General features: G+C 50.6%; 1 protein-coding gene across 1 annotated transcript; it reads left to right on the top strand.

Annotated features, from left to right (window-relative positions):
- Nucleotides 1–23,772, top strand: RNF167 (ring finger protein 167). Its single transcript, XM_053363134.1, has 10 exons — nt 1–107; nt 6,873–7,003; nt 7,114–7,194; nt 8,484–8,606; nt 9,744–9,831; nt 9,940–10,030; nt 14,427–14,532; nt 16,362–16,455; nt 21,433–21,513; nt 22,603–23,772. The coding sequence occupies exons 2-10, from the start codon at nt 6,908–6,910 to the stop codon at nt 23,004–23,006; spliced, it is 1,164 nt and encodes a 387-aa protein (XP_053219109.1). The 5' UTR covers nt 1–107; nt 6,873–6,907; the 3' UTR covers nt 23,007–23,772.
- The last annotated feature ends 1,259 nt before the right edge of the window (nt 23,773–25,031 follow it).

Here is a 25,031-nt window from a genome sequence, read left to right as displayed (position 1 = left end):
CGCGAGATCTCCCAGCCATGTTGCAGCGGAGGGGCTTGTAAACAGAAGGCAGCCCAGGGGAGACCACCCGGCGCGCGACCCCCCACGAGCCCCGCCACCCGGGAAAGGTCAGTGACCTGCGGGGGAGGAGCCTCCCCCTCCCTCCTCTCCCGGACGCCTGGGTCCCCTGCGAGGAGGTGGGCGAGGCGCCTCCTGCCCGGACTCCTGGGTCCCCAAGGCGGGGGGAGGGTCGCGTCGGCGCCCCCTTGGCACCCTGGGGCGCCCTTCCTGGTGGGGGTGGGGGAGCGCCCTGTTTCTAGGGGTGCGCCCTGCGCCCCACGGTCCAGGGTTGGGGGGCACCCCTTTGGGCTGGGTGGGGGCGCCCTAGGGCGACTTTCCTGGCGGTGGGAGGGCGCAGGGCGCAGGGAGGAGTCTCCTTTGACGGTGGGGGTGCCGGGCAGAGTTGGGGGGGCAGCTTGGGATCTCCCTCCCCCCAAAATGGGGAAACTGGGCAGGATCTGGGGTGAATCTTTTGCTCCTCTCTTTTGGCATCGCCCCCTCCTCCTCCTCCTCCAGATTTGGGGTGTCCTGCCCCCGTGAGGGTGTACCCCCCAACCTGACAAGTCCAGGGCATAAATGGGGGGCATTTGCCCCTGGGCAGAACCTCAGGGGCCGGAGATCAAGGCTATCTTGGCCACAGCCTCTTTCTTGTGCCCGGTGCCCCAAATCTTCTTCCCCCTACTTTGGGCGCTTCTGTGCCGCCCGACGGTCAGGATCACAGCGTTGGAAGGGACCCCCCAGTGGTCATCTACTCCAACCCCTTGTGATGCAGGAATCTCAGGTTGCGGGTTATGGGGTCATGGAGTCGGAAGGGACCCCCAGTGATCATCTAGTCCAACCCGCTGCCGTGCGATGACCCCTGGTTGGGTGAGCCGGGGGCCTGACCCTGGCAACTCCATCTCTTCCTCTCTGTGATTGGAGTTTGGCAAAGTCGGGCAGGTCTCTGCCCCGAGCCGTTTGCAATTCAAGGGCAGGAAAGAGACAGGAAAATAATGTGTTTGTTTTGGTTCTCCGCAATCCAAGCCCTAGAGAGGGAGGAAGGAGGCAGAAGAAAGGCTTTCTCCCTCTCCTGTAACACTCGATCCAATGCTGGAAGGTTCAGGGTGGATAAAACCGGGTTCGAAACCCCGCAGCCGCATTTTGCTACTGGTTTGGCTCCGGTTGTGTCAATGTGGAGATTTCTGGGCACCAGGTTGGCGACCCCCGTTCAAAAAGCTCTGCCTTAGTCCAGAGTTAATAGCTTGTCCGTTTCCGCCCTGTGCCTTTCTCCTCCTTGCAAACTGGGACGAGGGAATTGTTGTGAGAGCGAGCGGTGGAGTTGAGAGCCGTAAGGGACCCGAGGGTCAACTAGTCCAACCCCGTGGCAAAGAGGCATTCCGTTGCGGCAGACGCAGTGTTAGAAACTAGCCAGGTGCCAGGCGCGTTTTGCAACTGGCAAGGGTCCAATGGCGAACACGCAGAGATCTCTGGATGCCGGGGCAAGCAAAATGTGACTTTGAGCAGGAAATATATTTCTTGCAGCTTGAACCGATTTGATTGTGCATTGTTTAATTTGACGTTTTAATGTGTTGCAAACTGCTTTAAAATATACTCCCAGGAATCCGGCCCCTTCCCCAAAGACCTTGCGAAGTAGACCAAGAGGCTGCAACTGATTCCAAGGTCACCCTTCCCGATGGAGTGAGATTCGAACCCGGATCTCCCAGGTCCCAGCCCAACACTCTAACCACTACACCGCACTGCCTTCCTAGATTCCTCCTGCTATGGGGCAGCTCTATAAAAAGTCGGTAACTAAATACGGGGAAAGCAAAATGTCCCTTCGAGCAGGATCCAAAATATTTTTTCTGGAAACTTGAATTGGTTTTATTCCTGTTTGATGTGTCATAAACGGCTTTGAGGTGAGATATAAAACAGTATAGAAATGAAACGATTGATGAGGACGGTAAATCTCATGGCCAAAAATGGCACGTTCCTTATTATTGGGTTTATTTTCTCCCTGACTCAGGGAACCTTGCAGCTAAAACAGAAGCAGCTGAAAACATTGGGGGGGGGGAAGCAATCATTAAAGAAGAATTATACATGAATATACACTAGATCTGCTAAGAACAGACAGGCTATTGTTATGTTATCGGCCTTCCCTGAAAGCAGTCAGCTCCCCAAAGTCTTCTTGGTGGCGGAATCTCCTTCCGTGGAGGTTTCTTAATCAGGAATTCCTTGGCTGCAATTTCTGCATGGCAGGGGCTGGGGTTGGGCTAGATGACCCACAGGTGTCCCTTTCCGTGCTCGTAATTCTACAAGAACCTAGGTTTCTCTTTGGAGAATCAATTTTCTGGTTCTTCCCCTGCCGGCGGAAGGACAGCCAGGAGGGAGCCGGTCTGGCTTCTCTAGGCAGGGAGTTCCAAAGTTCTCTGGAGGAGCCACCACCAAGAAGGCCCTGCCTTGTGCCCCACCCACCCACCCAACCAACCAGGTCTTCGAGGGCGGCAGGACCTCCACCCCAAAAGTATCCAAACCCAGGAGGGAATATAGCCTTTCGGACAACCTGGACCTAACCTGTGTCGAGCTTTATAGGGGTGAAAGATTCTGGTTTGGCACGGGGTTGGTATGGATGACCCTCAGGGTCCCTTTGAACTGTCCAGAAACAGAACAGCGGCCAGTGGGGCTCTTCTGGCAAGGGGGTGGCACCTGCACCCTATAGCCAGCCCCGGTGGGCAGTCTGCCTGCAGTAACGTGGGCGGGCTGAGGTTTCTAAGCACTTTTCAGAGGCAGCCCCAGGAGCGGCGCATTGCAGTAGTCCAGACTTTGCGCAACTAGCTTTGGCCAGCTCTGGCACTGTGCCGAACGGGTGCGGGCGTAAATGCACCCCCGCGCCTCCAATCTCCCTGGTTCGACTGCCGTGGCAGCACATGGAGAATTGTGGGTTATGCCAAAGGTGGCTTTTGAGGGGGGGCAGAGAGTTGCGCATTGCGCATGGAGGACGGACCCCGAAGCAAGGGAGAAAAGGCAGTGTTGCGCGGGGAATGCAGGGTGCGCCTTGAGGGTGGCGCCTCCCGGCTGCTGCGTGCGCTGCCCCCTTATCGCCCCAGGCGCACTGATGCACAGTGCGCAAAGGAAACATGGCGGCGGAGGAGAGGTGTCTTGGCGCCGCTTGAGGAGCTGGGGTGTTGAGGTTAAGGGGAGCTGGGCTTCCTAGGTAGGCTGAGTTTCCTCGCTGGCAAAAGCCGTTTTCACCGCACATTCCTTGCGCTGCGCATTCTGAAATCCTTCCAGGAATCATGCGCCGCATGCCAGATTTCCCCCAGGAGGGAGTTTCAGCATTTGGGCTCCCACAGGGATCATTATTTAGCTGCATTTATATCCTCAAGGCGGCCAGGGAGTGAGATTTGAACCCGGGTCTCTACTGGGTCCTAGTCCGGCACCCTCACCACTGCTCCACGCTGCCTCTCAAGGACTTTGCTGTGTGGTGAGAAGGTGAACTTTGGGTGAAGAGCAGGGGTAGGCAAACTAAGGACCGGGGGCCAAATCCGGCCCAATCGCCTTCTAAATCCGGCTTGCAGATGGTCCGGGAATCAGCGTGTTTTAACAAGAGTAGAATGTGTCCTTTTATTTAAAATGTATCTCTGGGTCATTTGTGGGGCATAGGAATTCGTTCATTATTATTATTTTTTTCCAAAATATATTCCGGCCCCCCACAAGGTCTCAGAGACAGTGGACCGGCCCCCGGCTGAAAAAGTTTGCTGACCCCTGGTGGAGAGGGACGTATTGGGCAGGTTCCTTTCCAAGGGCACAGGGTTCAGAGAACCATAGCGCGGAAAGGGACCCCCAGGGGTCATCCATCCCAACCCCCTGGCATGCAGGAGCGGCGACGAAGGCCCCCCTGCGATGAAGGAGAGCCCAGCACCTTCCGAGGGAGCTCTTACCCTCGTGAAGTTGTTGTTGTTGTTGTGCCACCCACATGACTAAGCTGGAATCTCCACTTTTTCCATTTGAAGCCCTGGGTTCGGGTCCTGCTCTCCGGATCAGCAGTGGGTGCCAAGCTCGCTCCCTCTTCCCCGTGACCTCCAACCCTGACTCCTTTGCCCTTGGCAGGGTTTGGCCGACCGACACCCGTTGCAAGGAAAAATTGTCGGGTTGCGAGGGACCCCCAGCGGTCATCCATCCCAACCCGCGGCAACGAATGCAGAAATGGCAGCTAAGGGATCCCCAACGGAGGCTTTATTTTCTGCTCCCGCCCGAAACACGCCAGAGTGTTCCCATCGAGAGGAGAGACTGTTCTCCTGCGTGGTGGGAGGCTGTTTGCCCTGCTGTCAGATGGCATTATCCTGGCACCAGGTGCCTTTTCTCCAGCGTAAAACCCTCTGGCTTCCTATCTCCCTTTGCCGCGGCTTCCCTTTCGGCACCAGGGGGAAGAATGGGCACCTTCTGAGGGGCTCTGCAGCCGGGCTGCTCAGTTGGGGTTTGCCTTGCCGCCCCTTTCTTACTGGGAAACCTCAAATGAAATGTAGAATAGTAGGCAGGAAATTGTAGGCAAACTGAGGCTCGGGGGCCGGATCTGGCCCAATCGCCTTCTCAATCCGGCCCTCCGACGGTCCGGGAATCACCGTATTTTTACATGAATAGATTGTGTCCTTTTAATAATAATAATAATAATAATAATTATTATTATTATTATTATTATTATTATTATTATTATTATTATTATTTATTTATACCCCACCCATCTGGCTGGGCTTCCCAGCCACTCTGGGCGGCTTCCAACCAAATATTAAAATACAGCAATACATCAGACATTAAAAGCTTCCCTAAATAACCCTTCTCTAGGTTACCGCTATTTATGGGGCACAGGAATTTGTTCACCCACCCAAAAAAAATATAGTCCGGCCCCCCACAGGGTCTGAGGGACAGTGGACCGGCCCCCTGGTGAAAACGTTTGCTGACCCCTGGTGGAGAGGGACGTATTGGGCAGGTTTCTTCCAGAGGGCACGGGGTTCAGAGAACCATAGAGCGGAAAGGGACCCCCAGGGGTCATCCATCCCAACCCCCTGGCATGCAGGAGCGGCGACGAAGGCCCCCCTGCGATGAAGGAGAGCCCAGCACCTTCCGAGGGAGCTCTTACCCTCGTGAAGCTGTTGTTGTGCCACCCACGTGACTTAGCTGGAATCTCCACTTTTTCCATTTGAAGCCCTGGGTTCGGGTCCTGCCCTCCGGATCAGCCATGGGTGCCAGGCATGCTGCCTCTTCCCTGTGACCTCCAATCCCGACTCCTTTGCCCTGGGGGGTTTGGCTCCAGGCAGGGCTGGCCGATCCGTCCCAGAAGTGGCCACACAGACTTTGCTCTGTCCTTGAAGGGTGGGGGGGGGGGACAAACTGGGTGGACCGGCCCCCTGCTGAAAAAGTTTGCTGACCCCTGAACTAAAGGATCCCTGAAAGACGGCCACCCAACCTCTGCTAAAAAACCTCCGAGGAAGGTTCCAAGGTTATAGGATGGAAGAGTTGTCAGGGACCCCTGGTGGTCATCTAGCCCAACCCCCTGCGAGGCAGCAATGTCAACTAGCTCTGCTTGGAAACCTCCAAGGAAGGAGAGTCTGCCATCTTTGGAGAGGGTCCTTTTGACTGTCTCCACCAGAGACTTCTTCCTAATGTCAATGGTTCTCCTCCCCTGCAAGAATCCTGTAGCCTTGGGCTGGCGCCTGGTTGTTCCCATTTTACAGAAGGGGAGCACTGAGGTTCCAGATCCAGGGCCTGCTCGTGGTCTCCCCACAGCGCTGCAGCCCTTCCGGCTACCGGCACCCTCCGCTGTAACCCACCGAGACACTGCCGCATAGTGGTTAGAGAGTGCGGCTGGGACCTGAGAGAGTGAGGTTCAAATCCACCCCCCATTTGGCCACGAAGCTCCCTGAGGGTGACCGTGGGGGCCAATCCAGTACCATTTCTGAGGGAAACATTTCAGATCCTTCTCCAAACGGCATTTTGCTTTCCCCCGGCTTAATTGATAGAGCTGCCCCATAGCAGGCAAGGCAATGTGGTGTAGTGGTTAGAGCAGAGTTTCCCAAACTTTGGCTGTTTTTGGACTACAGCTCCCATGACCCTGACCGCTGGTCCTGCCAGCTAGGGGACGATGGGAGTTGTAGTCCAGAAACAGATGGAGACCCAAATTTGGGAAACACTGGGTTGGGGTGTCAGAGTAGGACCTGGGAGATCAGGGTTTGAATCCCAACTCGGATAATGCCTGGCACCCGGCGGATGGAGAAGGTAGAGGGTTCCCATCTGTTTAATTTTGGGGTGCTGCTCCTTTCTCCCCTAGTCCAGCCTGGCATCCACATCCTCTTCTAGATGGTGGGGGGTGGCAGGCACTCTGCACTTGGTCAGAGGCTGCCTGGGCCTGCTCCTTCCTTTTTTAAAAAATAATAATTTTCAAAATTCATTTTTAGCACTCTGCACTTGGTCAGAGGCTGCCTGGGCCTGCTCCTTCCTTTTTTAAAAAATAATAATTTTCAAAATTCATTTTTAGCACTCTGCACTTGGTCAGAGGCTGCCTGGGCCTGCTCCTTCCTTTTTTAAAAAATAATAATTTTCAAAATTCATTTTTAGCACTTTGGACATGGTCAGAGGCTGCCTGGTCCTGCTCCTTCCTTTTAAGAAAAATAATAACTCCTTTTATCTATGTACGCTTATTATGTCAGCGTACGTAAAAACAGCCTTTTCTGCTACCTTTTGGGATATCCAGACCCAGAATTCCTAATAAAAAACACTTCTGGTTTTCTCACAAAAGTTCTTTTAAACTTTCCCTGATCCTTCCCTTGACTCTCCTGCAATGTTGATGCTCTTTGCCCTAGGAGTCGCTGGTCTGCCCGCCTGCTTGCCAGGCGCCATGATTCGAACGCAGAACCCGCTTCCGGCGGCTTTCCTGGTCCTACCGGTTTTCCTGCTCCTGGGGCTCCCGGCTGCCCAGGGCTACATTCATGCGGTGAGTCTCCCCTTCCCCACGGAAAGCCCTAGAGGGGTCCCGCTCCAAATTCCCCCAAAGTGTGTTTCCCCAGACTTACCCAACTCTTTTTCCGTCTCCCCGAAAAACAGATGTCGGATCACAATTCCAGCATGGAGTTCAACGACCTGCCGGCCCTCTTTGGGGAGCCCCTGCCGCACGAGGGGCTCGTGGTGAGTCTCCCCGAAAAACGGGTGCCGCACAACCCTCCAGAAATCAATATTTTCAGTGCGGCCTGTGGAACTCCCTGCCTCATGAAAGCCCCGAACCCTTTTCAGGAGGCTCTTCCCAGATTTCTTCTTCTATTAATAATAATAATAATAATAATAATAATAATAATAATAATAATAATTTTTATTTATACCCCGCCCTCCCCAGCCAAAGTTACTCTCAGTGCAGCTAACAAGCAATAATAAAAACAAGTTGTTGTTGTTGTTTTATTATTATTATTAATTGGATTTATATACCGCCCTATACCCGGGGGTCTCAGAACGCCGCTGCGTTTTTTAGTTCATAGCTGGTTTTAATTTCATGGGTGTTTTAAACAGTCGGGGTATTTTACCTATAGTTTAATCGCTTTTAAAAATAATATTTTGAGGGGTTTTTTGGAGGGGGGCAATCAAGCGACAGATAAAAATGTTAAGGAAATTGGAAGAAGTACCAACATTGGAAGATTGGCAATATAATTTTTTTTGAAATGATTAGCAAAAATGACGGCCATGCAGTCTAATCGAAATCTCCAGCAGGGATTGAAATGTGTAGAAGAATACATGCCCAAAAGATGCTCAGAATGAGAATTTATTGATATGTCTAGACTGATTTCACAAAGTTAAGCTAAGTAGATATATAAGATCGAATGTTTAATTATTAAGATACAAAACAACAGTCTCAGTAATAAAGTTACAAAATAATAACAAGGAAGTCACGCACGGGGGAGAAATAAGACATGGATAAACGTCGGTACATAATGAAATGTGAAAATTTACGAATACAATGTATATGTATCGATATGTAAAGATTTCATGTATGTATTGCAACATTAATAATAAACAAGTCAAGTGCAAAAAAAGAGGAAATAATTAAATAACCGAATCTGGAGGAGCTGTTAAATGAATTAACTTGTTGGTTTTTTTTAAATGGAGTGCAAAAATAAAAATAAAAAATGTTAAGGAAATAATTAATTTTTTGAATTTTTGAGGAGCAGTTAAATGTATTATTATTATTATTATTATTATTATTATTATTATTATTATTATTTAATGGGGTGGTTAAGTAAATAGAGAGAGGCTTTTGGTGAAATGATTAAATAAGACAGCAGGGGAAGGGGCCAAATTCCTGGTGGGATCCTGCCAGCCTCTGGCGCCTTTGTCCCTGACACACTGGGGCAGAACTTGTGCCCGGTCCCTGAGGTCGGGGGGCACCAGGCTGACCCTTTCCCCCCCCCCATATATCTCTTCTCCAGGGCTTTCTGGTGGAAGCCAAGCCGGCCAACGCCTGCCAGGCCATCGAAGGCGCCCCGGTTCTCTCCAACGGCACCGTTTTCATCGCCCTCATCCGGAGGAACGACTGCAGCTTCGACCTCAAGGTGACAAAGGGGGGGGGGTTTCAGGATGAGCCCCCTTTTTGCTCCGGGGCGGGAAGTCCACTCGCCTTTACCGCCGGAAGATTCGGGCCCGATTGAAGCCGTTTCTTGCGCAGTTAGACAGTGGAACTCCCTGCCACAAGAGGGGACCACCCACGTCGAAATAGCCTTTTCCTCCACGATTTTTTAATGTTTGAAGTTTTAATTCTGTTTTTGGTGTTCTGTTGGGAGCCGTCCAGAGCGGCTGGGGAAATTCAGCCAGATGGGCGGGGTATAAATAATAAAATTATTATTATTATTATTATTATTGGAATAAACAACAATCTGACTTGTAGAGGACATCTGAAGGCAGCCCTGTTTTAGGGAAGGTTGGATGTTAGATTGTATTTTTAATATTCTGTTGGAAGCCAGCCAGAGGGGCGGGGTAAAAATAATCAAATTATTATTATTATTATTATTATTATTATTGAAATAAACAACAATCTGACTTTCAGAGGACATCAGAAGGCAGCCCTGTTTTAGGGAAGTTTTTGATGTTTGATGTATTTTTAATATTCGGTTGGAAGCCACCCAGAGCGGCTGGGGAAACCCAGCCAGAGGGGCGGGGTAAAAATAATCAAATTATTATTATTATTATTATTATTATTATTATTATTATTATTATTATTACTACTACTACTACTACTACTACAAAGAGGACTGGGCAGCTTTGTGGAGGTGAATCAGGACGGCCGCACAGAGGCAGCCAGTGCTTCTGAGTATGTTCTTGCCAGAAACCGCAGGAGGGGGGATTTGGTCTTGTGTTTGAATCCTGGACAACGTCCGCTGGGTTTCCTATTCTGGGCGCCTCGTTGGCCCCTGGGAGAAGAGGAGGCTGGACCCTGATGTTCTCGCAGTGGAACCTCCAGGACCAGCAGCAGTCAATATCTCCATCCCTCGGTTCGGGGGGCTCTTTGGGCCTGATCCGCCAGACCCTCCTGGCGATGAGCTCGGCCTCTTCTGCTCCCGCAAGCCCGTTTCTCTGCCCCACCTTTGCCCCTTCTCCGGGACGTGTGTTGTGGGCTGGCTGGGGAAACAGCACCCTCTGAGCATGCGCAGAGTGCTTTTCAGACTTTGACGTACCTACTCTTCCTCCCGCAGGTATTCCACGCCCAGAAGGCCGGCTTCCTGGCTGCCATCGTCCACAATGTGGGTTCGGACAAACTGCTCAACATGGTCTGGGACAACGGTGAGTTTTTTCTGGGGGGCAGATAATGCAACCCCTTTTCCTGAACCCCCCTTTTGGCACCTCTCTGGGGGCTCCTTGCTGACACCCCCTTTCTCTTCCGCCCCCCAGAGGAACTACGCAAGCTGATCACCATCCCCTCCGTCTTCATCGGGGAGACGGCCGCCAGGCTCCTTCGCGACTCCTTCACCTATGAGAAAGGGTAGGATCTGTGGGGCAGCGGCTATGGGGCGGGGGGGAACTCATTTATCGGCGCACCGAAATTCCCGGCACTGGGTGGGGGGGCAGAAAGGCTGCCTGAGCTGCCCCCCAAGCGCCCCCACCGCCCCCCGGTTTAGCGCTTGTGGTCAAAGGATTGTGGAGTTGCAAGGGAACTCCAAAGGTCATCCATCTCAACCCCCTTCTGCGACGCGGGGATCGCAGCGAAATTAGGGATTGCGGCCGGGTGCCGATTTGGGTATCTTCCCCCCCCCAAAGAATATTTTATTTTAAAATAATTCAACATTAATACATACATATTACGAATATACAAACATACATTTTATACTATCCTTAAAAATATTCATACATACCCACATTCAATCCCACAGATAATTCCTTTTCCCACCCCTTGTGTTAAACTTCCAATTTCTTTCCACTTCTATTACTTCCTTTCACACTCTTTTAAACCAATTTTCTGCTTCTTTTTCTGTTACACATTGTTATCCATCTTATTTAGTATTTCATTATTTATAACGGAACTTGTTTATTCTAATAGGCGTTCTGATTTTTCAATATGATTTTGCAAGTATCCTTTAAACACCTTCCAATCCTTGTCTATGTTCTCTTTTGAGATCCTTCCAATTTCTCCCATTGTTTTGGATATATTATAATACTCCAATTATTTTGTCGGTATAATACCACTTTTCCAATTTTTCGCAATCAATAGCCTTGCGGCTACTGTTGCATATAAATATAACGTCTTGTCTTCTTCGTTTAGACTTCCTGGTTCTATTCCCAATAGAAAACCTTCTGGTGTTTTCCTAAATGAATATCTGAACATTTTTTTCATTTCATTGTATATTCTTTCCCAAAATTCTTTAAACAATTCCACCATATATGCATCATAGTACCTTTTTCAGTGCTGCAATGCAATGCCGATTCGGGTATCAATGCAGAGCAGGAAAAGGCACGGAAGGGAAAGGGAAGTTTTAAAACCGCGACTCTGAAAGACACCAGGGATGAAAATACGTCTATAACCCCATATACCGCATTTATGGAAATTGAATGCACCCTGGAATCTAATGCGCGCCTCGATTTTCAAAACCTTGAACCCCAGAAAGCAGGGTGGATTTGATTTAAATCAAACCGATTTAAATCACGATTTAAATCACTAGTCAGTAAGACTTGATTTAAATCATATTTTTTTTACAGGAAGACTCATTCCTGCTGGTATAATCTTAATGTTTACAAACCAGATGAAGGGTTCATTTTTGTAATAATGAATTTTCAGAGTTGTTTTTACAGTTATATAAAAAATGACTGATTTGGTTATACTATTGGAAATACATAGAGAATTATGAAATTATGGTGAGGTTTAATAGGTTGACTGTTTATGTTTGGACAACTTTTCTGCTGTTCTGTATTGGAAGGAGAAAAATAATCATTTCCTTAATAACAATTTTAAATAATTTATTTAACTAAAACAATAACATTATAGCATATGTTTGTTAACTGATGTGGTTAAACTATTTTTTTTTTTTAAAAAAAGCTTAGACTGAGTTTTAGCACGCATGAAGAACTCAAATCCTTAATTCCTGATCAATAGCCCTTGGCCTATAATGTAACAAATAGAAAACTACCTTTAGAAAGATTTTTCATCCATTTAAAAACAACAACAATTGAACCCCCAAAAGTGTTTGCTGGCGACTGTAAATGTGCCCTCAAATCTTATTGCGCACCCTAATATTCACAACATAACTCAGCCCCAAATGGTGTGTGTTACATTTCAGTAAATACGGTAAATGGATCACATTGACCGATTTGCTGTGCGACTGCGTTTGGGATGCTGCGTCCAATAATAATAATAATAATAATAATAATAATAATAATAATAATAATAATTTATTATTTATACCCTACCCATCTGGCTGAGCTTCCCCAGCCACTCTGGGTGGATTCCAACAAAATATTAAAATACCATAATAAAAAGGTAAAGGGACCCCTGGCCGCTAGGTCCAGTCGTGGTTGACTCTGGGGTTGCGGCGCTCATCTCGCTTTACTGGCCGAGGGAGCCGGCGTCCAGCTTCCGGGTCATGTGGCCAGCAGGACTAAGCCGCTTCTGGCGAACCAGAGCAGCGCACAGAAATGCTGTTTTGTGGAACTCTCTGCCACTGAGCCCAGCGATGGGCCCCCAAGCAGTGGCTGGCGAAACTCAGCCAGATGGGCGGAGTATAAATAATAAATTATTATAATATTATTATCATCATTATAACCTGGATGGCTTTAAAAGCGGATTAGAAAAATTCATGGCGGAGGAGAGGGCAGGTGATGGCTACTAGCCCTGGGTGGCTGCGTTTTGCCCCAGATGCTTCCACATCCCAGTTGCTGGAAAGTGTTGGTCTTGTGTTCGAATCCTGATTTGGGGCTTCCCTTTAGGGCAGGCATAGGCCAACTCAGCCCTCCAGATGTTTTGGGACTACAACTCCCATCATCCCTAGCTCACAGGACCAGTGGTCAGGGATGATGGGAATTGTAGTCCCCAAAACATCTGGAGGGCCGAGTTTGGCAATGCCTGGTTTAGGGGCCCCTGGTTGGCCCCTGTGGGAACAGGAGGCTGGACTAGGTGGGCCTGATCCTGCAAACTCTCTTTATGTTTTTACGTTCTTCCTAACTGCAAACCGTCCAGCAGGTGGCATTTTAAAACCATAAAAGTTTCCCTTTATTTTTGTTATTTGTTTTTTTGAATATATCTTTATTGATTTAAAATACAGTCACACAAATGCATTACAAATAGTTACAGCAAAATTTCGCACGGAAGTGAAGAAGGAGTAACAAGAATAAAAATAAAAAGCAAAGAAGAATTAACATTAAAACAAAAGAATATCGGCTGTATTCTCATAATCTTGACCAATAAAGTCCTCTAGAACAAAAACATCCAATCATTCTCATTGTACTTTTTTCTAATATTTTGATTTTATCGCACAGTTTATTTTATAGCTTTTTCTGCATATTCTTCTAAAATATTTTTCCACTTATTTATTATACACACGTATCATCCAGTTCTGCCAGGATAGTTTCCTTTTTACAGTGTTATCTTTACAGTGTGATTCCCTTTAAAAGCCAACCGCCATCAATGACACCGGCTTCTTCCTTTTGCAAAAAAAATGAATATTTTCCGCCATTCCTGGGCTTTGGGAGAAGGGCTGTAGACCCTTCTGTCCCAACCTTAATTTTTTTAGGGATTTCCCCAGCTTTTTCCTGGGCAAAAGGCACAGAAGGGAGAGATTTTTCACCTGGGGTTCCTTTTGGCCAAAGCTTTGGAGGAAACGGCAAAGGGGGTTCCTGCCTTATAGCGGGTTGGGATGGATGACCTCTGGGTTCCCTTCCAATTCTATAATTGTCGGTCCCAAAAGCACCTGCTCCTTGAACCCTGAAATTACGGATGAGGCAAGAAGGGGAATTTCAGCTGAGCGCCTCTCCTATTTTTTTTTTACAAAGCAGCCTCTCTTTGTGAAAATATCAGGGGGAATATTTTTTTTTTCAATTTGGAAATAACTAAATTAATGGTTTTTATTACCCTGTGTAGCACCGAGTTAAAAACAAAAGAGGATTGCAAATGGGTAAAATTGATGGTAATTGCAGCCAGGCAGGTTATAGCGAGTAATTGGGAAAATGCAGAAGAGTTGGGGGGTGAACCAATGGAGGAAAAAAACTGAATTAATATTATAATTTTAGGTACATAGAATGAAAGGGTTTAAGGTCAGTGAGAAAGAGGAGGATTGGTTTGAGAAGATAGCGAATTATTTGGGTAGGTTTGAACCATTTGGGGCAATTAAAATGTTAAAAGTGAAATAAACTTTGTGGAGAGAGGAGTGTTAAGGAATATAGAAGCGTACATATAGTTGATTTGAATATGTATATAATTGAATATTCTGTATTATTGAATATTGTATACCCAATGTATCAGACGCCTGGGGGTTACCTGTGTTTTGGTGGTTGGTAAAAAATAATATATATTTTTAAAAAAGGAAAAAAAAGATTTTTTCCCAATTTTATCTTCCCTACCTTCCTTGGGACTCTAAGTGCCCAAGGGGATGAAACGGATGTCTGATGGCATATTCCCTTCTTATTGACTCTGAATTGATTTCAGAATGAATTGATTTTAGAATGTATTTCACTTAATTGATTGCGATTTTATGTAAACTCTGTTATTTTTACTGTTGTTAGCCACTCAGAGCCCGGCTTTGGCTGGGGAGGGCGGGATATAAATAAAATTATTATTATTATTATTATTATTATTATTATTATTATTATTATTATTCACCCCAGATTCTGAGCCAAGGCTGAGAATCTTTGGGGTTTCTGAATCCGCTCTCTTTTCTCCTCCTCTTCCGCAGAGGCCAAGTGATCCTGATCCCGGAATACATCTTCCCCCTGGGCTATTACCTGATCCCTTTCACGGGGGTCGTGGCAATCGTCATGGCCGTGATGTGCACCATTCTGGTGAGTGACCGTGCGAGGAAAGAGAGAATGGATGGACGGACAGCATAGCTGTCAATTTTTCCCTTTTCTTGCGAGGAATCTTATTCAGAATAAGGGAATTTCTCTTTAAAAAAGGGGAAACGTTGGTAGCTATGATCAGAAGATGGGAAGAATCGAGGGATCTTGGGGGTGATGCAAGCCTGATGAGGAACGGTTGAAGGAGCTGGGTTTGCATAGAAGAGTGACTAGTGGGGTGCCATAGGGTTCTGTCTTGGGCCCGGTCTTATTCAACATCTTTATCAACGACTTGGATGATGGACTCAAGGGCATCCTGATCAAATTTGCAGATGACACCAAACTGGGAGGGGTGGCTAACACCCCAGAGGACAGGATCACACTTCAAAACGACCTTGACAGATTAGAGAACTGGGCCAAAACAAACAAGATGAATTTTAACAGGGAGAAATGTAAAGTATTGCACTTGGGCAAAAAAAATGAGAGGCACAAATACAAGATGGGTGACACCTGGCTTGAGAGCAGTACATGTGAAAAGGATCTAGGAGTCTTGGTGGACCACAAACTTGACATGAGCCAACAGTGTGACGCGGCAGCTAAAAAAGCCAATGCAATTCTGGGCTGCATCAATAGGAGTATAGCATCTAGATCAAGGGAAGTAATAGTGCCACTGTATTCTGCTCTGGTCAGACCTCACCTGGAGTACTGTGTCCAGTTCTGGGCACCACAGTTCAAGAAGGACATTGACAAACTGGAACGTGTCCAGAGGAGGGCAACCAAAATGGTCAAAGGCCTGGAAACGATGCCTTATGAGGAACGGCTAAGGGAGCTGGGCATGTTTAGCCTGGAGAAGAGGAGGCTAAGGGGTGATATGATAGCCATGTTCAAATATATAAAAGGATGTCACATAGAGGAGGGAGAAAGGTTGTTTTCTGCTGCTCCAGAGAAGCGGACACGGAGCAATGGATCCAAACTGCAGGAAAGAAGATTCCACCTAAACATTAGGAAGAACTTCCTGACAGTAAGAGCTGTTCGACAGTGGACTTTGCTGCCAAGGAGTGTGGTGGAGTCTCCTTCTTTGGAGGTCTTTAGACAGAGGCTTGACAACCATATGTCAGGAGTGCTCTGATGGTGTTTCCTGCTTGGCAGGGGCTTGGACTCCATGGCCCTTGTGGTCTCTTCCAACTCTAGGATTCTGTGATTCTATGCAGCTGGCCTCTTGCAAAGCTCATCTCAGTGCGCAGCCAGAGATGTTCAGCCTGGAAAAGAGGAGACTATAGGGTAGCCACCTTCCAAGATCTCAGTGGCATGGAAGAGGGAGCAAGCTTGTTTTTTCTCCTCCTCTGGAGTGTAGGATTCGAACCCATGGCTTCGAGTGCCCAGAAAGGAGATTCTGATTAAACTGTCGGAAAAACTTTCTGACAGAGCTATCCAGCAGTGGAGCTTCTTTTTAAGCAGAGGTTAGATGGCCGTCTGCCTTGGATGTTTGAGCTGAGATTCCTGCATTGCATGCAGCGAGTTGGGCTGGATGACCACTGGGGGTCCCTTCAGACTCTACGATTCTATGATTCTAGATTCTAGAGAGGGAGGCCAGCGGACCGTTGGGATCTGGACTGCTTAGAAGCCCCCATTTCCACTTTTCCATGAATGTATTGGGATTAAAAAAAGGAGTTTTGTGCCTAAAATGAGGGGTGTGCAATAGCAGTAACCCCCTACTAAGGACTCCTTGAAGCACAGAATCGTAGAGTGGGAAGGGCCCCCCAGAGGTCATCCAGCCCAACCCCGTGCCAGGCAAGAAGAGCCAATCAAAAATCCCATTTCTCCCTGCGGAGCAGATTGTGCGCTGCATCCAGCACCGGAAGAGGATGCGGAGGAACCGGCTCTCGAAGGAGCAGCTGAAGAAAGTCCCCGTCCACAAGTACAAGAAAGGTAAGGTGGGGGGGGTCCCGGGGGGGCTGAGGGCTGCTGTCTGGGAGGGGGCTGATGGACGGATCCGGGCGAGGAAGATTCCTGGAGTAGCAGCCTTTTCCCCCCAAGCTGGGGCCGGCTGGCGGGAGGCGTAGTGCAAATTTCCCGATCGGCGTACAAAGAGTTGGAAGGGACACCGGGGGATCATCTATCCCAACCCCCTTCAATGCAGGAATTGAATCACAGCCAGGGTGATGAGGGAGAGGGCAGGTGTCTGCAGGCAGCGGGGAGCAGATTCTGGCAATGGCACCTCTGCACAGCCAGAAGCAGCAGTGAAATTCGTTTTCCAGTTCACCTGCGGAACTCCCTGCCACAGGAGGGGCCACCGACCTGGATGGCTTTGAAAGAGGATTGGGCCAATGCATGAAAAGGCTGTCGGTGGCCACTGGCCATGTGGCTACTGTCTGCCACAGCAGCGAACGCTTCTGAATCGCTGGAAGAAGAGGGGAGAGGGCTGGTCTTGTGTTCGAATCCTGATCACCACCTTGCCTCGGATCTCAGGCGCCTCCGGGGAGGCGCTGACCCAGCTGGATTGAGGAAGGAGCAGGAGAAAGGGATGGAGGGGGGCTTGGAAAAGTCTAGGTCACAGGCATGGCCAAACTTGGCCCTCCAACTGTTTTGGGACTACAATTCCCATCATCCCTGACCACTGCTGTATGCTAGGGATGATGGGAGTTGTAGTCCCCAAACAGCTGGAGGGCCAAGTTTGGCCACGCCTGGTCTAGGACAGAGGTAAGCAACCCAAGTCCCGGGGGCCGGATCCGGCCCAATCGCCTGCTCAATCCGGCCCACGGACGGTCCGGGAATCAGCGTGTTTCTACATGAGTAGAATGTGTCCTTTTCTTTAAAATGCATCTCTGGCTTATTTGTGGGGCAAGGTCTCAGGGACAGGGGACCGGCCCCCTGCTGAAAAAGTTTGCTGACCCCTGGACTAGGAGGAGCAGGGATTTGTCCACAGGAATGTGTGTGTGTCTTTGTGTGTGTGTGTGTGTGTTTGTGTCTGTGTGTCTTTGTGTCTGTGTTTTTGTGTGTGTCTGTGTTTTTGTGTGTGCCTGTGTGTGCCTGTGTGTGTTTTTGTGTGTGTGTCTTTGTATCTGTGTTTTTTTGTGTGTGTGTTTTTGTGTGTCTGTGTGTCTTTGTGTCTGTGTTTTTTTGTGTGTGTGTTTTTTTGTGTGTGTTTTTGTGTGTGTGTTTTTGTGTGTGCCTGTGTGTGTTTTTGTCTGTGTGTCTTTGTGTCTGTGTCTTTGTGTCTGTGTTTTTGTGTGTGCCTGTGTGTGCCTGTGTGTGTTTTTGTGTGTGTGTCTTTGTATCTGTGTTTTTGTGTGTGTGTGTTTTTGTGTGTCTGTGTGTCTTTGTGTCTGTGTTTTTTTTTGTGTGTGTTTTTTTGTGTGTGTTTTTGTGTGTGCCTGTGTGTGTTTTTGTCTGTGTGTCTTTGTGTCTGTGTCTTTGTGTCTGTGTTTTTGTGTGTGCCTGTGTGTGCCTGTGTGTGTTTTTGTGTGTGTGTCTTTGTATCTGTGTTTTTGTGTGTGCCTGTGTTTTTGTGTGTGTGTGTCTTTGTGTCTGTGTTTTTGTGTGTGTCTGTGTGTGTTTTTGTGTGTGTGTCTTTGTGTCTGTGTTTTTGTGTGTGTGTGTTTTTGTGTGTGTGTGTTTTTGTGTGTTTTTGTGTGTGCCTGTGTGTGTTTTTGTGTGTGTGTCTTTGTGTCTGTGTTTTTGTGTGTGTGTGTTTTTGTGTGTGTGTGTTTTTGTGTGTTTTTATGTGTGCCTGTGTGTGTTTTTGTGTGTGTGTCTTTGTGTCTGTGTTTTTGTGTGTGTGTGTTTTTGTGTCTTTGTGTCTGTGTTTTTGTGTGTGCCTGTGTTTTTGTGTGTGTGTGTCTTTGTGTCTGTGTTTTTGTGTGTGCCTCTGTGTGTTTTTGTGTGTGTGTCTTTGTTTCTGTGTTTTTGTGTGTGTATGTTTTTGTGTCTGTGTGTCTTTGTGTCTGTGTTTTTGTGTGTGCCTGTGTGTTCCTGTGTGTGTTTGTGTGTGTGTGTTTCTGTGCATGTTTGTGTCCCCCTGCAGTGCCCCCCTTCCCCTCCAGAGGGCGCCCCGCCACCCTCCTCCCCCCCCTCTTCCCGCCAAAGATCTGTATCTTCCTTCCCCTTTCAGGGCCAAAGGGGAGGGGGGCGGGGAGCAACCGCGCTGCAACAGCCTTGACTGCGCTGCAACCCACACCTTGGGGGTTTTTTCCGTTCTCTCTCTCTGCCTTTCTTGCGAAAGGGGAAAGGAAGGCCTTTGCCTTTTCACCTTCTTTCCAGCCCAGAATCCTAAGGACTGGAAGGGAACCCCGGGGGGTCATCCAGCCCAACCCCGGGCAGTGCAGACGTCCAACCCGATTCTCCTCTTTAACATCTTGCCTTTCGGGCAGCAATTTCCTCCGCAGCAGAAAAGCAGCCTGGGGGGTGCGGGGTTTTCGGCCGCAGCCTCCTTTTGGACGCAGGGTCAGGGGTGCGAGTCGTGCACTTCTGGCGCTTGCAAGGAAATGGTCAGGAGAGGGACCCAGGCGTCCGGGCAGCCAGACAGCCCACGACATGAACCCTGGGAAGGGGGCGACTGTAGAGACTTGTCCCCAAATGGGGACGACTTTCCCCTTTGCATTGCGGGGGGTTGGGCTGGATGACCCCTGAGGGTCCCTGGCTTAGCTCCGCACTTCTGCAATTCTGTCCTCATTAGGGACTAGCACCTTGCAAGGTCCCAATCGGCCCCTTTCTGAGAAAGAGCCGCTCCGGAGACGGACAGTCTCCCTCCTTCCTTTCTAAGCAGAGCTTGGGTGAGAGAATCCTAGAACCGTAGAGTCGGAAGGGACCCCGGGGGTCATCCAGTCCAACCCCAAGGATTTTATGGCCGAGATTCCTGCATTGCAAGGGACCAGGGTTGGGCTGGATGACCTTTGGGGGCAAATTCACAGAGGGGAAATCAAGCTGTTGCAGGCGATTGTGAGAAGCAAGCCGTGCTTCCGCGCCGGTCCTGCGTTCGAATCCCGCCTTTGCGGTCGGCGCCTGTGAGAACGGGATGCTAGCGAGGCCGGGGCCCTGATCCGGCGGGCCTCTTGCGGCTTCCCGCCCCATTCCTCTCGTCGGTCGTTGTCTCTCTTTGGCCAAGGCTGACTCAGAGCAGGAGGGAGAGGCCGGCCGACGACCGGCTGCCGTTTGCCTTATAAGGCCCGGCAGAGAGTTTTGCAGGCTTCAACTGAGCAGCGGCAGCCGGGCTCTGACCGCTTCCCTTCCCTGACGCCGCTGCTGCGAGGGAGGCCCCTTCCTGTTTTCGCAGGGTTGTTGCAGGAGAAAGAGAGAGAGGGAGGCCCATGCACAACTTGGGGGGGGGGGTAGAGGAGCCCCCCACCCGCCCCAAGGTCACCCAAAGGTCATCCATCCCAACCCGCCTGCAATGCGCAAGGAATCCGTGGTGGAATAGGAAGGGACCCCCAAAGGTCATCCATCCCAACCCGCCTGCAACGCGCAAGGAATCTGTGGTGGAATAGGAAGGGACCCCCAAAGGTCATCCATCCCAACCCGCCTGCAATGCTCAAGGAATCCGTGGTGGAATAGGAAGGGACCCCCAAAGGTCATCCATCCCAACCCGCCTGCAATGCTCAAGGAACCCGTGGTTGAGTAGGAAGGGACACCCAAAGGTCATCCATCCCAACCCGCCTGCAATGCGCAAGGAATCCGTGGTGGAATAGGAAGGGACACCCAAAGGTCATCCATCCCAACCCGCCTGCAATGCTCAAGGAACCCGTGGTGGAATAGGAAGGGACCCCCAAAGGTCATCCATCCCAACCCAGCTGCAATGCGCAAGGAATCCGTGGTGGAATAGGAAGGGACCCCCAAAGGTCATCCATCCCAACCCGCCTGCAACGCGCAAGGAATCCGTGGTGGAATAGGAAGGGACCCCCAAAGGTCATCCATCCCAACCCGCCTGCAAAGCTCAAGGAATCCGTGGTGGAATAGGAAGGGACCCCCAAAGGTCATCCATCCCAACCCGCCTGCAGTGCACAAGGAATCCGTGGTGGAATAGGGAGGGACCCCCAAAGGTCATCCATCCCAACCCTCCTGCAATGCGGGAATCGCAGCTCCAGAATCCCAGGCATGTGGAAATTCAGTACTTCTTTTTGAGGTTAATGAACCCCCACCCGATTTTCTGACCCCCCCACTCCACCCTTTGCTGCCTCATGTAGACGGTGCTGGGAGCCTCCTGCCTCTTCTGTGCTTCCTTCACCTATAGAGTTATGGATGGGACCCCCAGCGGTCATCCAGCCGAGCCCCCCGCAATGCAGCAATTGCCTTATTTCTGTGCTTCTAGCTTTGCCTTTCAATGGAGGTCACCCACCCCGGGACCTTAACGGTGGAAGGCAAGCAATTAATAATTATAACGGCTAATAATAGTAGTAATAAATAACGGCAGCAGACGTTAATCATAATTACAGCAGCGATAAATAACAACACATGATTGGTGACCAACCCCCGCAGCTAATGATTAATAAGCGAGACGACAATTAACGATGAATAATAGCGGCCTGTCCTAAGAATTGAGGGCTGGCGTCTTGACTGAAGGGAGGCAGGCAGGAGACTGAGCCGGACTCCCGGACGGAGGGAGCGGGTTCGAATCCTTCGCATGCAGAATAGCCTTGCCTGTACCCAGATAACAGATCCTGACTTGGGTGTTTCTGAGCACGTGGAGATGGATAAGAGAGGCTGTTCGCTTTTATGGCCGGCCAGTGGTCAGGGAGGAGGGGGGCAGGCTCCTTTGTTGGTCAGTTGGCCGCCTGTCACGGATTTCTTCAGCATTTCCTGGGGTTGGTCTGGATGACCTCTGGGGGTCCCTTTCAACTCCACAATCCCACGTTTCTTTGAGGATGACGGGAGCTCCTCCTGATGATGTCTCTCCCCGCCTCCTTCCCGCAGGGGACGAGTACGACGTCTGCGCCATCTGCCTGGAGGAGTACGAAGACGGGGAGCGGTTGCGAATCCTGCCCTGCTCTCACGGTAAGGAGAACCCAGCGACTCCAAAGGGCTCCCTTGCCAGGATGCGTCCCATTCTGGGCGCCACGATTTTGAGAAGGATAGTTTGCAAACAGGAGGGCGACCGTTCACCCCTGGGATCCTTTAACTGGAATCGGGGTTGGGCTGGATGACCTTTGGGGGTCCCTCCCAAGTCTAAAACTCGAGTGACCCTGGAGGGCGGAGGATTCTTCTTCCTTGGAGGCTTTTGGCCGGCCATCTTCTGGGGATTCTTGAGTTTGGCCGGCTATGTTCTGGGGATTCTTGAGTTTGGCCAGCCATCTTCTGGGGATTCTTGAGTTTGGCCAGCCATCTTCTGGGGATTCTTGAGTTTGGCCGGCCATCTTCTGGGGATTCTTGAGTTTGGCCGGCTATGTTCTGGGGATTCTTGAGTTTGGCCGGCCATCTTCTGGGGATTCTTGAGTTTGGCCGGCCATCTTCTGGGGATTCTTGAGTTTGGCCGGCCATCTTCTGGGGATTCTTGAGTTTGGCCGGCCATCTTCTGGGGATTCTTGAGTTTGGCCGGCCATCTTCTGGGGATTCTTGAGTTTGGCCGGCTATGTTCTGGGGATTCTTGAGTTTGGCCAGCCATCTTCTGGGGATTCTTGAGTTTGGCCGGCCATCTTCTGGGGATTCTTGAGTTTGGCCGGCCATCTTCTGGGGATTCTTGAGTTTGGCCGGCCATCTTCTGGGGATTCTTGAGTTTGGCCGGCCATCTTCTGGGGATTCTTGAGTTTGGCCGGCCATCTTCTGGGGATTCTTGAGTTTGGCCGGCCATCTTCTGGGGATTCTTGAGTTTGGCCGGCCATCTTCTGGGGATTCTTGAGTTTGGCCGGCTATGTTCTGGGGATTCTTGAGTTTGGCCGGCCATCTTCTGGGGATTCTTGAGTTTGGCCGGCCATCTTCTGGGGATTCTTGAGTTTGGCCGGCTATGTTCTGGGGATTCTTGAGTTTGGCCGGCCATCTTCTGGGGAATCCTTGAGTTTTGCACCCTGTGCGCCGCCCGTGGGTTGGGCTGGATGACCTTCGGAGTGTCCCATCCGGCGGATCCCTCAATCTCTTCTCTCTTCCCAGCTTACCACTGCAAGTGTGTGGACCCCTGGCTGACGCAAACCAAGAAGACCTGCCCCGTCTGCAAGCAGAGGGTGCTGCGCTCCCCGGACGACTCGGACTCGGAGGGCGAAGAGGGTCTCCGCGCCCCCCAGGACGAGGAAGAGGCGGGGGGCCAGGGGGGCCATGGGGAAGAGGAGGAGGAGGAGGAGGAAGAGGAGGAAGGACAGGAAGGGGGCGACTCGGAGCGCACCCCCCTCCTGCGCCCCTCGCCCAGCGCCGCCCTGGGGGGGCCCTCCTTCGGCAGCATGGGGCAGTCGCCCCCCTCCACCGCCCCTCAGGACCACACGGAAGAGTTGGGGGGCGAAGGGGACCAGGATTGGGACCAGACGAAGGGCCTTCTCCCCAGGGGCCCCCTCCCAGTCTAGCGCCGTGCTGGGCATGGGGGGCGCAAGAGGGGCACCCCCCGGGTCAGGCACCCCACCCCAAAGGGAAGCCGGAAGTGGGGGGGCGGCTGAAAAGACCCCCCCACTTCATCCCTCTTGCTTTTGACCACTGAGCTTCCACTATATATGTTAACTTTTCAGGGAGTCTGGGGGTCTTTGCAGCATTGGGGGGGGCGTAGGGCAGGAGTGGGGTGGGGGGGTCGGTCCAAGACCCCTTTGGGTGTCTTTTTTCTGGGGGGGGGGAACAGGATGCAAAAGCCAAGATGGAGGCGGCAGGTATCTCCTGCCTGGTTCCTTTGCAGGGTGGGGGGCACACATATCCCCCCCCCAGAGCATAAGCCCCCTTTTTCCTGTGTGTGTGGGGGGAGAGAGAGACCCCATAGAGGCCAAAGCAGAGCCTCCCCCTCCCCAAACTTGGTGCAGGGGGGGGGTCCCAATTAAACACAGTATTTTTTTGTGGGGAGGGGGCCAGAAAGTCCTGTATGCTTTAGGGGGGGGCAAGGAGCTCATGATGGACATTATATAAATTTAACACATGGATCAGGAGCCCCCCCCCCTTGCAAAGAATGCCAAACCTCCCCCCCCCCCCGGCACCCTACCACTCCCAGGATGGGTTGGGGGGGTCCTTTGGATGTAGACCCCCCCACATTGCAGTGCCCGCCACCTCCTCCCTCTTGCGATTTTGCACTTTTCTCCCCATTGTGTGCCAAGGAATTTTGGGGGGGCTTTTTGTTCTCTCTGCCCCCCCCCCAAATTATAAAAACCCTCCTCTTGGGACTGCTGACCTTCCTAATTTTCCACACTAACTTCCAGATTTAGCATCCTATAATAATGATTATTGCGGGGGGGGGGCTCTTACCTTTTAACCCCCTTTTTTCCTTCCATGCCCCCCAGGAAATTTCTGTCCGTTCCTTGCCTCCCCCCCCCTGCAATGGGCAGGATACTGACGCTCTTTCCTAGTAGGAACTAACAAGCAACGGGCCCCGGGGGGGCTGGGTTTTTGGGGTGGGGGTGCCGTGGGGGGGCACCAAGGGGGCCATTTCTCCTCTTCCTCGCCCCTCCAGCTGCTGCCTGCCAGAGTCGCTGCTGCCTAGCCTTCTCAATCGCCTTGAATAATTTTTACTGTAAAGGACTTTTTATTTTTCACTGTACAGTTTTATGGTGGGACGCGAAGGGGCTGCTGCTGGGGCTTTTGCCTGGGGGGGGGGAGAGTGGGGAACAGCCCCCCCCCCCAGCAAAGGGCTCGGACATGCCCTGGGTGCAGGGGGGAAAGGAAATCAAGAATTCCATATAATAATATTAAAAAAAGATTTAAGTCGGAATAAACGGAAGATGGTTTAAAATAAAGTCTGCTGGGCTATTTGTGTTTGCAAAGTGGGGGGAGCGAACGGTTTTCTGCTGCCTAAGTAGGGCAAAAGAGGAACAGGATCCGAGCGCCACCCCCTTCCTAGCCAGGCCCCATAAAAGAGCAGAAGAGGTTTGACGCACAGCCCAGAAGAGGCAATGTTTATTAAAACCATGCGCACACACAGAGAGAGAGGTTATTCCTCCCTCTTTCCTAACACTGGAACTTTTTGGGACAGGAAAAAAAAGCCCTCCTAGCCTATGGAACTCCCTGCCACAGGAGGCTGGGGCAGTTGCGGACCTGGGTGGCTTTAAAGAGGATTAAACCAATTCTCCGGAGGGCTGCATGGAGGAGAAGAGGGCTTATGGAGAAGGGACACATGGGGTCATCCAGCTCAACCCCCTGTGAAGCAACCTTGGCATGATCGGAACCACAGACCCAAATTTAGTGGAAATTGTGGGGGGGAAGAGTGTCGCTTTTGCACCCGGGTCCTGCTTGCTGGTTCCTCATGCGGACTAAAGGGACACCTCTGGGCCCGATCCGGCAGGCTCTTCCACTCCATCGGAATGCGACGGCCTCTCCTTCCTTGGAGGTCAATCTCTGCCTCAAAGGGGGTTGGGATGGATGACCCCCCAGGGTCCCAACTCTGCCCGTTCAGTGGA

This window comes from Podarcis raffonei, chromosome 13 (assembly GCF_027172205.1).
Source record: "Podarcis raffonei isolate rPodRaf1 chromosome 13, rPodRaf1.pri, whole genome shotgun sequence".
Taxonomy (NCBI): Eukaryota; Metazoa; Chordata; class Lepidosauria; order Squamata; family Lacertidae; genus Podarcis; species Podarcis raffonei.
This window is presented reverse-complemented; position numbering and strand designations above follow the sequence as displayed.

What these genes read in the sequence shown, in the direction of transcription:
- RNF167 (XM_053363134.1), top strand. Translation starts at nt 6,908, where the DNA reads ATGATTCGAACGCAGAACCCGCTTCCGGCGGCTTTCCTGGTCCTACCG. An exon ending in TGCCGCACGAGGGGCTCGTG is followed by an intron (nt 7,195 to 8,483) that starts GTGAGTCTCCCC and finishes TCTCTTCTCCAG; the next exon opens with GGCTTTCTGGTGGAAGCCAA. An exon ending in CCGTGATGTGCACCATTCTG is followed by an intron (nt 14,533 to 16,361) that starts GTGAGTGACCGT and finishes CCTGCGGAGCAG; the next exon opens with ATTGTGCGCTGCATCCAGCA.